At 46.7% G+C, this 12,623-nt stretch overlaps 2 protein-coding genes across 2 annotated transcripts; both read left to right on the plus strand.

The window, feature by feature from the left end:
* The first annotated feature begins 3,987 nt into the window (after positions 1-3,987).
* Positions 3,988-9,457, plus strand: LOC100833289 (acetolactate synthase small subunit 2, chloroplastic). Its single transcript, XM_003572656.4, has 12 exons — positions 3,988-4,285; positions 4,433-4,646; positions 5,226-5,309; positions 5,441-5,509; positions 5,634-5,717; positions 5,798-5,956; positions 7,249-7,335; positions 7,546-7,650; positions 7,729-7,851; positions 7,933-8,085; positions 8,500-8,565; positions 9,018-9,457. Exons 1-12 carry the CDS (start codon positions 4,068-4,070, stop codon positions 9,099-9,101), a joined length of 1,446 nt encoding a protein of 481 aa, XP_003572704.1. The 5' UTR covers positions 3,988-4,067; the 3' UTR covers positions 9,102-9,457.
* A 379-nt stretch (positions 9,458-9,836) lies between these two features.
* On the plus strand, positions 9,837-11,348 carry LOC104583800 (putative cyclin-F2-1). Its single transcript, XM_010237379.3, has one exon. The coding sequence runs from the start codon at positions 10,079-10,081 to the stop codon at positions 11,186-11,188; it is 1,110 nt and encodes a 369-aa protein (XP_010235681.1). The 5' UTR covers positions 9,837-10,078; the 3' UTR covers positions 11,189-11,348.
* The last annotated feature ends 1,275 nt before the right edge of the window (positions 11,349-12,623 follow it).

Consider the following 12,623-nt stretch of genomic DNA (forward strand, 5'->3'; position numbering starts at 1 on the left):
AGAAGATACATATATACACACGGCCGATAGGGGGACTCTGAAACCATGCGCGGTGGGTGGCAGCTAATTCCTTGCCATCGACGTCAACTCCCCTGGTTTCCTCTGGCTCGAGACGTGTGATTAACCCGTGTCGCGCTCGCTCCCGCGTGGTCGTGGATTGATTTCATCGCGACGGGAAAACGTAGGCGTCCGAACGGTTCCATCCGCCCCCGGACGGGGGGCCATGTCAGCGTCACTCTCGGCCGCGGCAGCGACTGCTCCCCACTTGCACCGAGACGGGGACTCGGCTCGGCGAGAGCACCTGCCCTTTTCCAATTCCATGTAGAGCTGTGTCTCGTGCTCCCAAATTCTGTCCGGCGCCCGGTCGCGCGCCGACGAGCGGTTCGTGTGATCCGATTGTTATTTCCGTTTTTCCCGGACGTGGCTGTGTCTAAGCGTCTGATTTTTACGCGAAATATTTGAATATGACTTAACGAATCACAATCGTTGGATTAGTATCAAGATGTCATTTTACTATCTTTCTTCTATTTTTCGTTTCAAATCTTAAAACACAAAACATTTCCAATGTTTCGAATAAACTTATTTTGACTAAAAACGAGATGACTTAGATATATCAAAACTGTTTTTCTAATATTCATGTGTTTTTTCTAACACACAGCTCCGGCACAAGACATACTACCTCCGTTTCAGTATAAGGGGCCCAAACTCATCCCTAGGTTGAAAATATAACTGATCTAACATGGTTCTTATATCACCAAAATTATATCATTAGAAAATAAAACATTTGAAGTTTCTAATCAAATAAATTTTGTGAGTTTTCTTCAACCTAGGAATGCGTATCCCCGTATACCGAAACATATACCGAAACGGAGGGAACTACATTGTCTGTGTATCTTCTGATCCCTCTTTAGGTGAGTTATTATCATCTTTAACTTTTGCCTTCTTTGATGAATTGATCCCGTCTTCATCATCGGAACCAGAAAACACGTATAGTACTTAGCCGAGAACTAAAATATAAATGAGCATTACAGAAAGCTAAGCAGATAATGTCTGATGAATACAGAACCTAAAAATATAAGTGAACTAACTAAAGAATCAAAATTGCAACTAGCTAGCATCTGAACTATCGCACCATTTTATAAAATATATATGACCTTAGTTCCTAAGCTACAGAAAGCTTCTGGGCTCAACAACGACTTAGACTAGACCATGGAAACTAAGGCTTAAGATTTCAAATAATACAAGTATTGATCTAATTAACAAAGTATTATGCAGGTTTGGATAGGCATGGATAAATATATTCAATTTCAATCTTTTGGTTGCTCGACTTGGGTGAAACCATTTTCTGCCTGGTTTAGATGGATGACAGGATGAGCGATGGATAGGACGAGCATAGTTTCTGTTTCTTTGAAATTACTTGTTGTGCACGGTCTTAATTATTGTTCGAGTTAAGTACTCCCTCTGTTCCTAAATACCTGTCGTGGTTTTAGTGCAAAATTGTACTAAAACGATGACAAGTATTTAGGAACGGAGGGAGTACACAACCCCCTCCCCCCCCCCCCCCCCCACCACCACCACAAAACCAAGTGTCGGGGCATGTTTTGTCAGGTGAACCATGACTATACTCATACCCGTACCCATGTCCTTACCCATTACTCACCAACAACCTTGCCATAGTCTATAATTGTACTCATACATCGGGTTTATCCTAGTTGAAATGATTGTGTATTAATACAATAGCATAGTACAGACAAAATAATTGATAAAATGTATGTATAGTTATGATTTGACAAATTAAAGTGATTATGCATCGATAAAACATCATTCACATAAAAAATAATGCATTTTCATAATTATAGATTTACATATAAATATCACTAAAAATATTAATGGGACGATGCATGGACGACTCACGGGCATGAACTTGTACCAATATTCTACCCATGAATGATCTAGAAACCCATGGACAACACCCCGAGTAAAAACGACGACTTACACACCCATTCGAATTAGGTATCCATTGGCAGCCTTGCCCGTGAGCCCACATTTACTCGGAGCAAACGCACCAGCTGCCTTACCTCTCTTGGATGCCCTTCATTTTCAATTCAGTGGCTAAACACTTAGTTTGGTATATTTCATTGCTATATAATATATGAATCGTATGTCTCATTAGTATATGATATATTTTATTGGTATATTAATTTCCTTGATGTACTATACTCACCAATGATATACACCATTCATATAAACATACACCATTAATTGGTATATAATGTACCAATGAGGGAGTTTTTAGCCATTGGATTGAAAACGAAGGACATCCAAATGAGGTAAGCTGCCATGGCCACACAACTTTAGAGAATCTGCGCCGACATTTACTCACTAACGCGGATCTTCGATAATGGAGAAGCAGCGGAGCTAGTGGTGTCCCTCTCTCGATGCGGGTCCAAAACGACAGACAAATGTGTGCGAGGTGCGCCTAGGGGAGCTGCGGGAGAAGCAAGGGTGTAAGAGCATCTTCAGCAGTGGCTCTTAAAACATGGCCCCTACTTGTTGTTCACGGGCTTCTTCCTAATTTTTTCAGCCCATACTTCAACTCAATTTTCAACAGTAGCCCCCTAAATACCAGCCCCTATTTACTTTTACCATTACACTGACTAGTGGGACCCCTTGTCAGTGGGTCAAAAAATTCCCCATCTCCTCATCTTCTTCCCTGAGGAGCTTCTGGAGGAGGGCGGGGCAGCTCCACCGCCGGCCGACGCAGGTCTCCACGGCGGGCCGGAGCGCAGCCAGCAAAGGGGCGATGAGGCCACGGCCGTGGCCGGTTGCTCACGAGGCGAGGTGGCCACTGGTCCAGCTTCCTCTGTGGTGGCGCACGGCGGGACGAGGCCGCGGTGTGTGCTCAGCTCGGCCTTGCCGTCGTCTTCTCCTTTGTCGATGACCCCGGCCACGTCCTCGCACAACTCACCCTCACCGTCGTCTTCTCCATCGCCGAGGGCGTAGGCGGCAGACCAGACCAGCACAGAGGCGGAGGCGGCACGGGCCAGCGCGATAGAGGTGAGCCAGACGCGAGGCGCGGCGGTGGCGAGGCATGTCGGCGGCGAGGTGGGACGAGTCCTGCCACCAGAGAGAGAGGAGAAGATGACATAAAGAGGGGAATAGGGGCCTCGCTGGGAGTCCCCCCGAATGAGGACTAGAGGGATGTTTTTAGGGGACTTCCTACTGTAGTGGGTCAAGTAGGACCTTGTTGAAGCGATTTTTGGCTCCTGCCCTAAAAATGCTCTAAAACGGCGCCGGCCTGTATATTGCATTCCGCAACCTGTTCCAATCGCTCTCGTCAGCTTGTTTCTACTGTTCTTAACATATAAACGGTGGCAAGTGTATACTAGTGGCCGTCGTGTACATCCCAGGGAGAAGGCCACCTCGCGTGTGGCCACGTATTCCACGTACCTTTGGCTCCTCTCCGCCGCTGGCCATGCCTCCTGCCGCGCGAGTCACACGTGCAATGTCTCATCTTCGTCTTCATAAAGGAGGTCCGAGTGTCCGACTACGGACAGGAGTTGAGCTTCGTCACGTGCCACAAGAGAACTCGCTGCTCGCCGCCCACGGTGATGGGCACGCCACGGTTGCTCGTGAATGATTTGGTTATGTTCATGGAGAACACGAATTAAACGGGCTGGACGCCACCGTGGCCGTTTACAGGCCTAATTAACAGCCCGGGGCATGTGCTGTACAAAAAACCACGAGGAAACTTAACGCGCACGATGTCGGATGCGCAGAGGCACCTTTCTCGCGCAACTGAAGCACAAACACGGTGGCCTTTGGAACGTCCCGAAGGTTGAGCAAGCCGCGGAGGCCTCACGGATCCACTCCGTTTCCACGTCGGAGAAGATATTCCCCAGATCGCTGGGCGGTCCCCGCGCGTCCGGCCCAACGCGAAACCAGGCCATTGCCTGGGCACATTCGTCATTCGCCCGCAATAAACCCTACGGTTAAACCATCCGTTCCCCTGTTCCGTCCATAGCCACTGCCACCATCTCCCACCAGCTTCGCCCTCGCTGCTGCTCATGCTCAGCTCCTCCCACAGCCTCCGGCCGTCGCCCCCGGCGGCGGCGGCGGCAGGCCCTGACAGTCGCCCTGGCTGCGCCGCGCGCGTCTCGCTCCGGCCCTGGGCCCAAGCCCCGCTCCGCCGCGCCGTCGCTGCGGGGGCGAGCGCCGGCGGCGAGGCGGCCGCCGCCGTGTCGGCGGTGAGCGCTGGATCCACCGCGGCCGCCAAGAGGGACACGTAAGCGCATCCCCACCACGCAATGTGGTCTTCTCTTCTGATACTTCGCGCCTGAATCCCGTCATGCGGCGGCTGGTTTCCCCACCGCCCCGCAAGCGTTGCTCTCTGAACTGATTTTGATGGGAATTGCTCGGGCGGTGATTGCAGGGTGCGGCGCCATACGATTTCGGTGTTCGTCGGGGACGAGAGCGGCATGATAAACCGGATTGCAGGGGTGTTCGCCAGGAGAGGGTACAACATCGAGTCACTCGCCGTGGGGCTGAACAAGGACAAGGCCCTCTTCACCATCGTCGTCTCCGGGACGGATAGGGTGCTCAAGCAAGTCATTGAGCAGCTGAATAAGCTCGTCAACGTCTTGAATGTGAGTTTGCCGCCAAGTCGCCAACATTTTGCAGGAATCTGCCAGAGAGGGGAGGGATTTGAGGGATGAACCTTTTATAGGGAATCGAATACTGGGGCCCAGATTTTGGGAAGCTGCAGGAGTTGCTCTTATGCGGGTTGATAGTAGGATTCGATGGCACTTAGTTTGATCAGGATTCTGGAAACTTAACTTAGTTACAAATTGTTCTTTCAGCTTTAGGTTATTATTCTTTCGATTGGATCACTGTTTGTTCATGTGCATACTTTTGTGTGGGTTTATCTGGTGTATCAGTAGCTACTATGAAGTGCAAAAACATAGTAGTTCCAAATTTGGTCATAAATACCTTAACCTTATTTTCGGTAATATTCTCCTTTTCCAATGTAAGCACAGCTTGAATAGTCATTCAAATGTTATAACTTACAAGGAAAATCTTTTTTAGTGGTTGATCTGCATGTTTTGTTGTAAAACTATCAAGGAACTATACTTTTGAGGACTAATTTGATGAAACTATACTTTTTCTTGCATAGGTACCACGAAACTTTGTTAATGTTTATCCTATTGGAATCCAATAAATTGCAGGTTGAAGATCTATCTAAGGAGCCACAGGTTGAGAGAGAGCTCATGCTTATAAAACTCAATGTTGGACCAGACCAACGTGCTGATGTAAGACCTTCTGTTCACTTGTATCTCCGTAATATTAAACTTTGTTTATTCACTGGATTAGTGTATTCTTACTTCCAAATGCATAGTTCTAGCAAGAGTCGTACTTTGATGTTTCTTCTCATGGTTGACAGGTCATGTTTGTAGCTGATGTTTTCAGAGCGAGAGTTGTTGATATTTCTGAGAACAGCCTAACCCTGGAGGTAAAATATCTTCTTCTTTTTTTCAGTGTAGGAGTAAAAACTCTTGAATTCAAGTACTAGTTATAGTGTAGGTGTTCCATGTTTCATGTTGGATTAAGTGTTTTGATGCTTATAAATTCTGTAGGTAACTGGAGATCCTGGAAAAATTGTTGCGGCACAAAGGAACCTAAGCAAATTTGGGATCGAAGAAATCTGTAGGACGGGAAAAGTATTTTCTGGGTCATCTGCTGCTTACATGTGTGCACATATTTTCTTCATTAGCTAATTCGTGTCTCTCAATGTTCTTAGATTGCTTTGACGCGTGAAAAGCTTGGAGCAACTGCCCGTTTCTGGGGATTTTCTGCTGCTTCTTACCCAGACCTCATAGAAGCATTGCCCAAAAATCCTCTTCTTACTTCGGTGAAAAAGACGGTTAATGGCAGTTTTGACCAACCATCGAGTGCTGGGGTATGTTTTTATGAGACTGACCCCGTATTTATTGCCCATTTCCTCTTGTTTCATCTTATTCGCTTATAACTGTTCTAAAAGGCATTGCCTAGACTTTAGACGCCATTCCATCCCTAGTACCTTTTGGACAATTGATGTCTCTGATTCAAATACTTGGTAAGCTTTGCTGATAAGATGCCCCTATTGCGTTAACGGCGCAAACAAGAATTTGACTTTGAGGTCCCATAACTGGTAAGATCTCGCCAATTGCGAATTTGCGATATCTTTAAATTTTTTGTGCAAACAAATGCAATTATGCAACTGAACTTCTTTGTCACCAGTAGAAATCCCAGTGCAGTATGTCTTAGAAAAAAGATAAAAAATTACCCTGCTTTAGGAAAGCCAAAAACGAAAACTAAAATGTTACAAGTTCAAACAGCGAAATTGGGGGAGATACACCTTCAGAAAAAAAACAGCACTCAGAAACCACCACCCAGAGATACTGACCTCCATGCAGACAGGAATTTTAAACAAAATGATCATTAACTGCAACATTCGTAGCGTTCCACTTTCATCAGACAAAAACGCTGCTTCAAGGAGGCCAACTTATAAGTTTCAGCTTCCGAGCTTGGTGTGGAAGTCTGCTCCATATTTTTAACATGAAATCCTGGTCTGTACTAGCAACCCCACCATTGCTGCATAGAAGATGCAACTTGGTAAATGCACAACATGGCATAAGAAATAGTTTTCCTCTTAAAACCCATATCATTAGAAGCCAAACCTCTATAGATGCTAACTTTGCAGGAAATCATGGACACTCAATGCAACCCTGTTCCACTGGAAAGCTTCCCTCGCGGCTGCCCAAACACGGTTTGCTAAAGGGCATATGAACAAGATATGGTCACTTGGCCAGTAGTTTCATTATGCTGGCAGTTTATATCCAGACCATCGTCTAGTAATTAGTTGCTGAGCTGACTAATGTGTTATTGAAATGCTGACACCCAGAGTGGCAGAGTCATGACTCATGAGGTATCAGTTTAGCATAATACCTAGTCCTAATACACTCAAATTGTGGTGGACCATTCTTGTATTGGTCACAGGTTCGTAGCTTACGTTACTAGTAATACACGGACTTGCTGGTTTCTACTGTGTTGACATTACTAACACTTTCTAAATCACACCTGAAGCAAGATAACTCTGAGTAATATATTTCCATACTCAAGCATAGGAGATGCAACATTGCAGTATGTCTGTTGCTGCTGATTCTTATAACATGTGTTTTTTCTTTCTTCTGAACTGTGTATGCTGTTCAGGGTGATGTTTATCCTGTGGAACCTTATGAGAGCTTGTCCATGAACCAAGTACTTGATGCCCATTGGGGTGTTCTTGACGATGAAGATGTAAGTTTAAAGATTTCCAGTTCTGCAAAAGAAACACCATTTGGTTTGTGTAATTTTTAAATGACCTAGACTGTATGCTGCTATGTTATTCAAAACCGAATGTAATTCGATTGTGCCTGCACTGTGTTCTTATTTTCCATCTGCCTCTGTCGCTTATGTGCCGTAGTAATGGCACAGCTTCTAATCTAATGACGCCTTTGTTTGATACAGTCAAGCGGACTTTGCTCACATACTCTCTCCATCCTTGTGAATGATTGTCCTGGTGTCCTCAACATTATAACAGGGGTCTTTGCTCGCAGGGGCTACAGTATACAGGTTTTCTTCAAAACTTCTGCTTATTTTTTATTTTTTATTATTTAGTGCCAGGCTAGTTAAAGCCATACAATTGCCCAGAGTCTTGCTGTTGGCCGAGCTGAAAAGGAAGGCATTTCGCGTATTACAACAGTTGTTCCTGGAACTGATGAGTCCATTGAGAAGTTAGTTCAGCAGCTCTACAAGCTTATTGATGTACATAAGGTAAATGGGTTGCAATTTGTTAGCACAAACATTTGTGGTAGCAAATACGTTGCACTAATGCCAGCCATGTTACTGCCCCAGGTTCATGACCTAACGCACTTACCTTTTGCCGAAAGAGAACTGATGCTTATTAAAGTATCTGGAAACACTGCTGCTCGGAGGGAAATACTAGATATTGGGGAAATCTTCAGGGCAAAATGTGTGGATCTTTCTGATCACACGGTTACGTTACAGGTGAGCGTCTTGCTTACTTAGGTGTCTGTCGACGCTGTTTGTGATGGTTGACTCTACGTAATTAGCTTTACAAACACTGAGTGAGCTACAGTAATTCAATAAGTGTTGAAACATATTGGGGATAAACTCAAGATCAAGAGTACCATCTTTTGTACAAAGAACAAATTGAGGCGCTGTTTTTTTGCCTGGAAAGAATAATTTTTTGTGTGGGAATCCTATTGAATTCCTGTGTTTCTAATGAACCATGCTATGATCTTACTGTTTTATGGTGAACAGCAGTTATGGTAGTAACAGGATAAATTGTTAACACAAAAAGAATGAATATTTGACATGACACTACTATTTATTCTGCTTTATTTAAAATTATTCAATTACTGAAACTCTTGCATATTGGTACTTACTCATACTATGTAGCTTACCGGAGATTTTGCCAAGATGGTTGCACTACAAGGACTGTTGGAGCCTTATGGCATATGTGAGGTATGTTGATTATTTTTCCTCTTCTCTATTGGTTTCTCTTGAGTGGGAAAAGTAGTTCCAGACAAGCTTTTCCTTCTTTTTCCTTTTGTGTTTTTTCCTATACTGTTGCTGATGTGGTTATGAGATATTATCCAACTTGTCAAATAATGTCAAACCATGTAACTGAGTCGGTATTCTTCATGTACAAATGCTTGATATTGTTTCTCAATATATTCAGCAGTCATACTAAAAAATACATACTCCGCAAGCAATTGCTATCTATCAAAATAATCAATGGAAAACATTTGTAGATGTGAAAGAAATTTATCCTTTTTTGGCAGTCCTTTTCAATCATCTACTAGGCTTTATCTCAGTAGTAGCATGATGTGCCATCTTTCCTGTTCTCTTTGGAACAATGAATCTTTGTGCTCTCAAACAATTTTTCTGATCACATTGTGTTCCACTCGTAACAGGTCGCCAGAACAGGTCGAGTGGCGCTGGTCCGTGAATCCGGGGTTGATTCCAAGTACCTGCGTGGTTACTCTCATCCACTGTAATTCGAAGTTGTGTGTGACGGCCCAATAGGCAATAGGCCACTTTGGTTCGTTGAGCTGAGTAGAATGTGTAGGCAGCTTTTCGTTCGGTCGTGTTCTTGTTTAGGATGACTCTCGGTAGTGTCCCCCTGTTGTGGTGTGTTGAACCTCTGACTTGTCAAATAATTATGCTCGGTAGATGCAAGTTGGTGTTTGTCCATGTATTGTAATGACAGACAGAGTAAGTGCATGGTTCCTTGCCTCTTCATTGCTTGTAACCTGTAACTGTCAGTTGGAACTATCGCCAGCTAGAGGGTACTATTGGAGCGTTTTATGGTGCATCGCATAACAAATATGAATAAGAGCAATATTCTACCTCAGGACCTCTTAAGATGATCGAAGCCGCGAGCATGATGCTTAATTTGCATTCAACTAGTTTTCTGTTTTCCGATGTAAGGATGTGATGGTTCAGAGCGTGAGGATGTGCTTGCGCCTTGGGCCATATCCCTGTGGACTATGGGATGCATTTATGGAAATTTTCGGTACACATGAATACAGGGATTCTGTTTCCAGATTGCACTCCGTTTCGTTCTTTTTTCATGAAACGGCGGAACATCCGTTGAGTCCTAGGTGGCGCCCAAGCGAACGAAACTGCCGGGGCCGACGCCTCGACCGACCAGTGTCCTTGGCCGGGCGGCATGTCGCCCCCTACGCGTACGCGCATGGCGGCAGCTTGTGGCACTCGCGACTCGTGTTCCCTGAGTCCGAATATGGCATGGAGTCGTCGCCATACGCGGTTCCTGCAATGTTAAAGCCGGACTTCGAGACCGACACGGTTTCCAACTCGCGAAGCAGCCGAGCGCGGGGGAGCGTTTCTTGATAAATAGATAGGGAACGCAATTCCCCCGGATCACCTGCCCTGTATTCCTGCGCACCACCACCGATCCAGAGTTCCCAGATTCCCTTCTCCAGTTCTCCTTCCCGGTCCAGGCAAGCAAGCAATGGATGTCATGGATCCCTTCACGTTGGACCTCCTTTCGTGCCCTGCTCCTCTTCCCAGCGCCCTGCACCCGACGGAGGTCACGGAGCTTGATGCCTTCCTCCGCGCCACCGGCGACCTCCCTCCGTTTCCACGCGCCGACACCGCCGACGCTGTCCATCCGTCCGTCGAGCCATCCGCGCCACCACTCATGCACCAAGCCCGAAAGCGCGCCGCTCCAATCTCGGACATCACGACCGCCGGCAATGGCAAGAACTCCGCCATCAAGCGCCCGCGGCTGTCCGACTACGACGCCGACATCGACTTCAACCTCCGGGCGATGGAGGAGGACCCCGAGGAGCAGCCCTCGCCGGACTACCTCGAGACGGTGCAGCGGGGCACTCAGATGACCCCGTCCACGCGCCAAGACCTCGTGATCTGGATGGACGACTTCGCCCGCTACTACGATCTCGCCCCGGGCACGCTCCACCGCGCCGTCTCCTACGTCGACCGCGTCCTCTCGCTCCGCACCCTGCCGCCGCCGCCGTCGCCGTCGTGCAAGACCGACGCCGGGTACGAGCTCCAGCTGCTGGGCGCCACGGCCGTCTTCACCGCGGCAAAGTACGAGGACCAGAGCACCCGGCATAAGCTCGACACGGCCGAGATCGCCCGGTACGGCGGCTTCGCCGGAGCGCACGAGGTCCGAGACATGGAGCGCGACATGTGCGCGGCGCTCCGGTACCGGCTCGGCGGGCCCACGGCCTACACCTTCGTGGACCACTTCACCAGGCACTACAACAGCGATGGAGAGGAGGACTTGGAGGTTCAGCGGCTGGCGCATCACCTGGCGAGCACCTCGCTGGCTGACTATGGGTTCCTGCGGCTCTTGCCGTCCGCCGTGGCGGCGTCGGCGGTCTCCCTCGCCAGGCTCACGCTCGTCGACCCGAAGACGACGACGGCTAGGCAGGTGCAGGAGTGGAACACGGGTTTCGAGGAGCTGACGGGGTACCGGCCCGTGGACCTGGTCGCTGGCATGTATTCGATGTGCGGGATGATGAGTCCGGATCCGCGCTTCGCCGTCTTGCCAGCGTTCTTGCAGGATCTGTGGCTCGCAGAAAACAGAATAGAGTAGTTGAATCTTGCGTTGTAATTGGCATTCATATGTACGTTTGGAGTCCCTGCAATATAAAGGAACTCGATCAGTTTTGGCATTCGCGCGACGAGTTGCAACTGCAATGTGAATGTTTACGGTGTTGTTGTAAACTTGTCATTCATCTCCTCTAATGTCCGAAACCTGGATTGACGTGCATACTGGAGCTCAACTGCGATTATCGGAGACCTGAAAGCTCCACTTCATTTATGTTATTCCGATACGATAATCCAAATTCAAGATATATGGTTTCCACTTCGCACTGCGCACTCTTCTTTTTAACCCCTGGCTGTAACATCATGAAATGCACCGTGGTTGAGGGCACACTTCTTGCAAGATAGATTATCAAACCGCTGCTTCGTCACGAAGACAAGGGACAAGACCAAAATAATGTAAGAACAAACCTCGAGACGCGCTAGACCAATGGAGTAAACGGTATGACTACGCCACAAAGAGATAGAGCCGAGATAACTTTATTGCATACGTCGTCACCTCCACCACTAGGACATCGTCGTCAAAGATAGAAAAACTTGCAAATAAGATGTACAAACTACTTGCCACTCAATAATCCATGATTCTTCTCATTCCTGATGCCGAACTGGTACTCGGAGATGACGGAAACATGCTAAAGGCATCTCTAAGGGTGAATCCACATTTGTTCATTTGAGAGATGTTTGGACAAATGGAGGTGAACAAAATAGCATGTTGTCAAATGGGAGGCCACATTTTTCCTCGTCATTTGTTTATGACGTTGGGCCAAACGGACACTCCTCATTCTCTCTCCAAATTTGCGGAAGAAGTGGGAGAAATGGACACGTCTTGGATAAATGGGGTCCTTATTAGATTGCATTTTGGTCCATAAACCCTGAATGGATGGGTGCCTTGGAGATGCCCTAGATGGTAACTGACCCGTCCATTATATTTTTAGGGCCTCTTTGAATTATAGGATTGCAAAAACATAGGAATAGGAAAAACATAGGATTGGAATGCCATGCCATTTTGAATACTATAGTGATTCAAAACATAGGAATTGTTATAAAAGAATGTTTGGATGTTCTATAGGAAAAAATATAAGATTTTTGAGATTAGATGGAATAAGAGAGGAGAGAGATAGAGAGGAAATGCATTGGAACTTTCGAAGAAAATTTCAAAGAGGTTAGACCTCATGCTTGGATTTCTCCAAAATTTGGAGGAAAATTTCCTATCCCATGAAATTCCTTTGGTGCAAATCCTATGATCCAAATGGTATCTGTAGGAATTATTCCTTAGGATTGGAATTCTCCATTTTCCCTTCAAAAATACCATGATCCAAAGAGGCCCTTAGTTTGAAAAAAAAAAACTGAACGTGGTGCCACTGCCACCACGGGTAGAAATTGAAAGCCCATCTACACGACATGGCCCATCCACCAGACCTGGT

This window comes from Brachypodium distachyon, chromosome 3 (assembly GCF_000005505.3).
Source record: "Brachypodium distachyon strain Bd21 chromosome 3, Brachypodium_distachyon_v3.0, whole genome shotgun sequence".
NCBI lineage: Eukaryota > Viridiplantae > Streptophyta > Magnoliopsida > Poales > Poaceae > Brachypodium > Brachypodium distachyon.

Excerpts from the sequence above, each read along its gene's own strand:
- LOC100833289 (XM_003572656.4), top strand. The coding sequence starts at position 4,068 with ATGCTCAGCTCCTCCCACAGCCTCCGGCCGTCGCCCCCGGCGGCGGCG. Across the intron at positions 7,651-7,728 it reads GCAGGGGCTACAGTATACAG|AGTCTTGCTGTTGGCCGAGC; the intron begins GTTTTCTTCAAA and ends ACAATTGCCCAG. Across the intron at positions 8,086-8,499 it reads ATCACACGGTTACGTTACAG|CTTACCGGAGATTTTGCCAA; the intron begins GTGAGCGTCTTG and ends CATACTATGTAG.
- LOC104583800 (XM_010237379.3), top strand. The coding sequence starts at position 10,079 with ATGGATGTCATGGATCCCTTCACGTTGGACCTCCTTTCGTGCCCTGCT.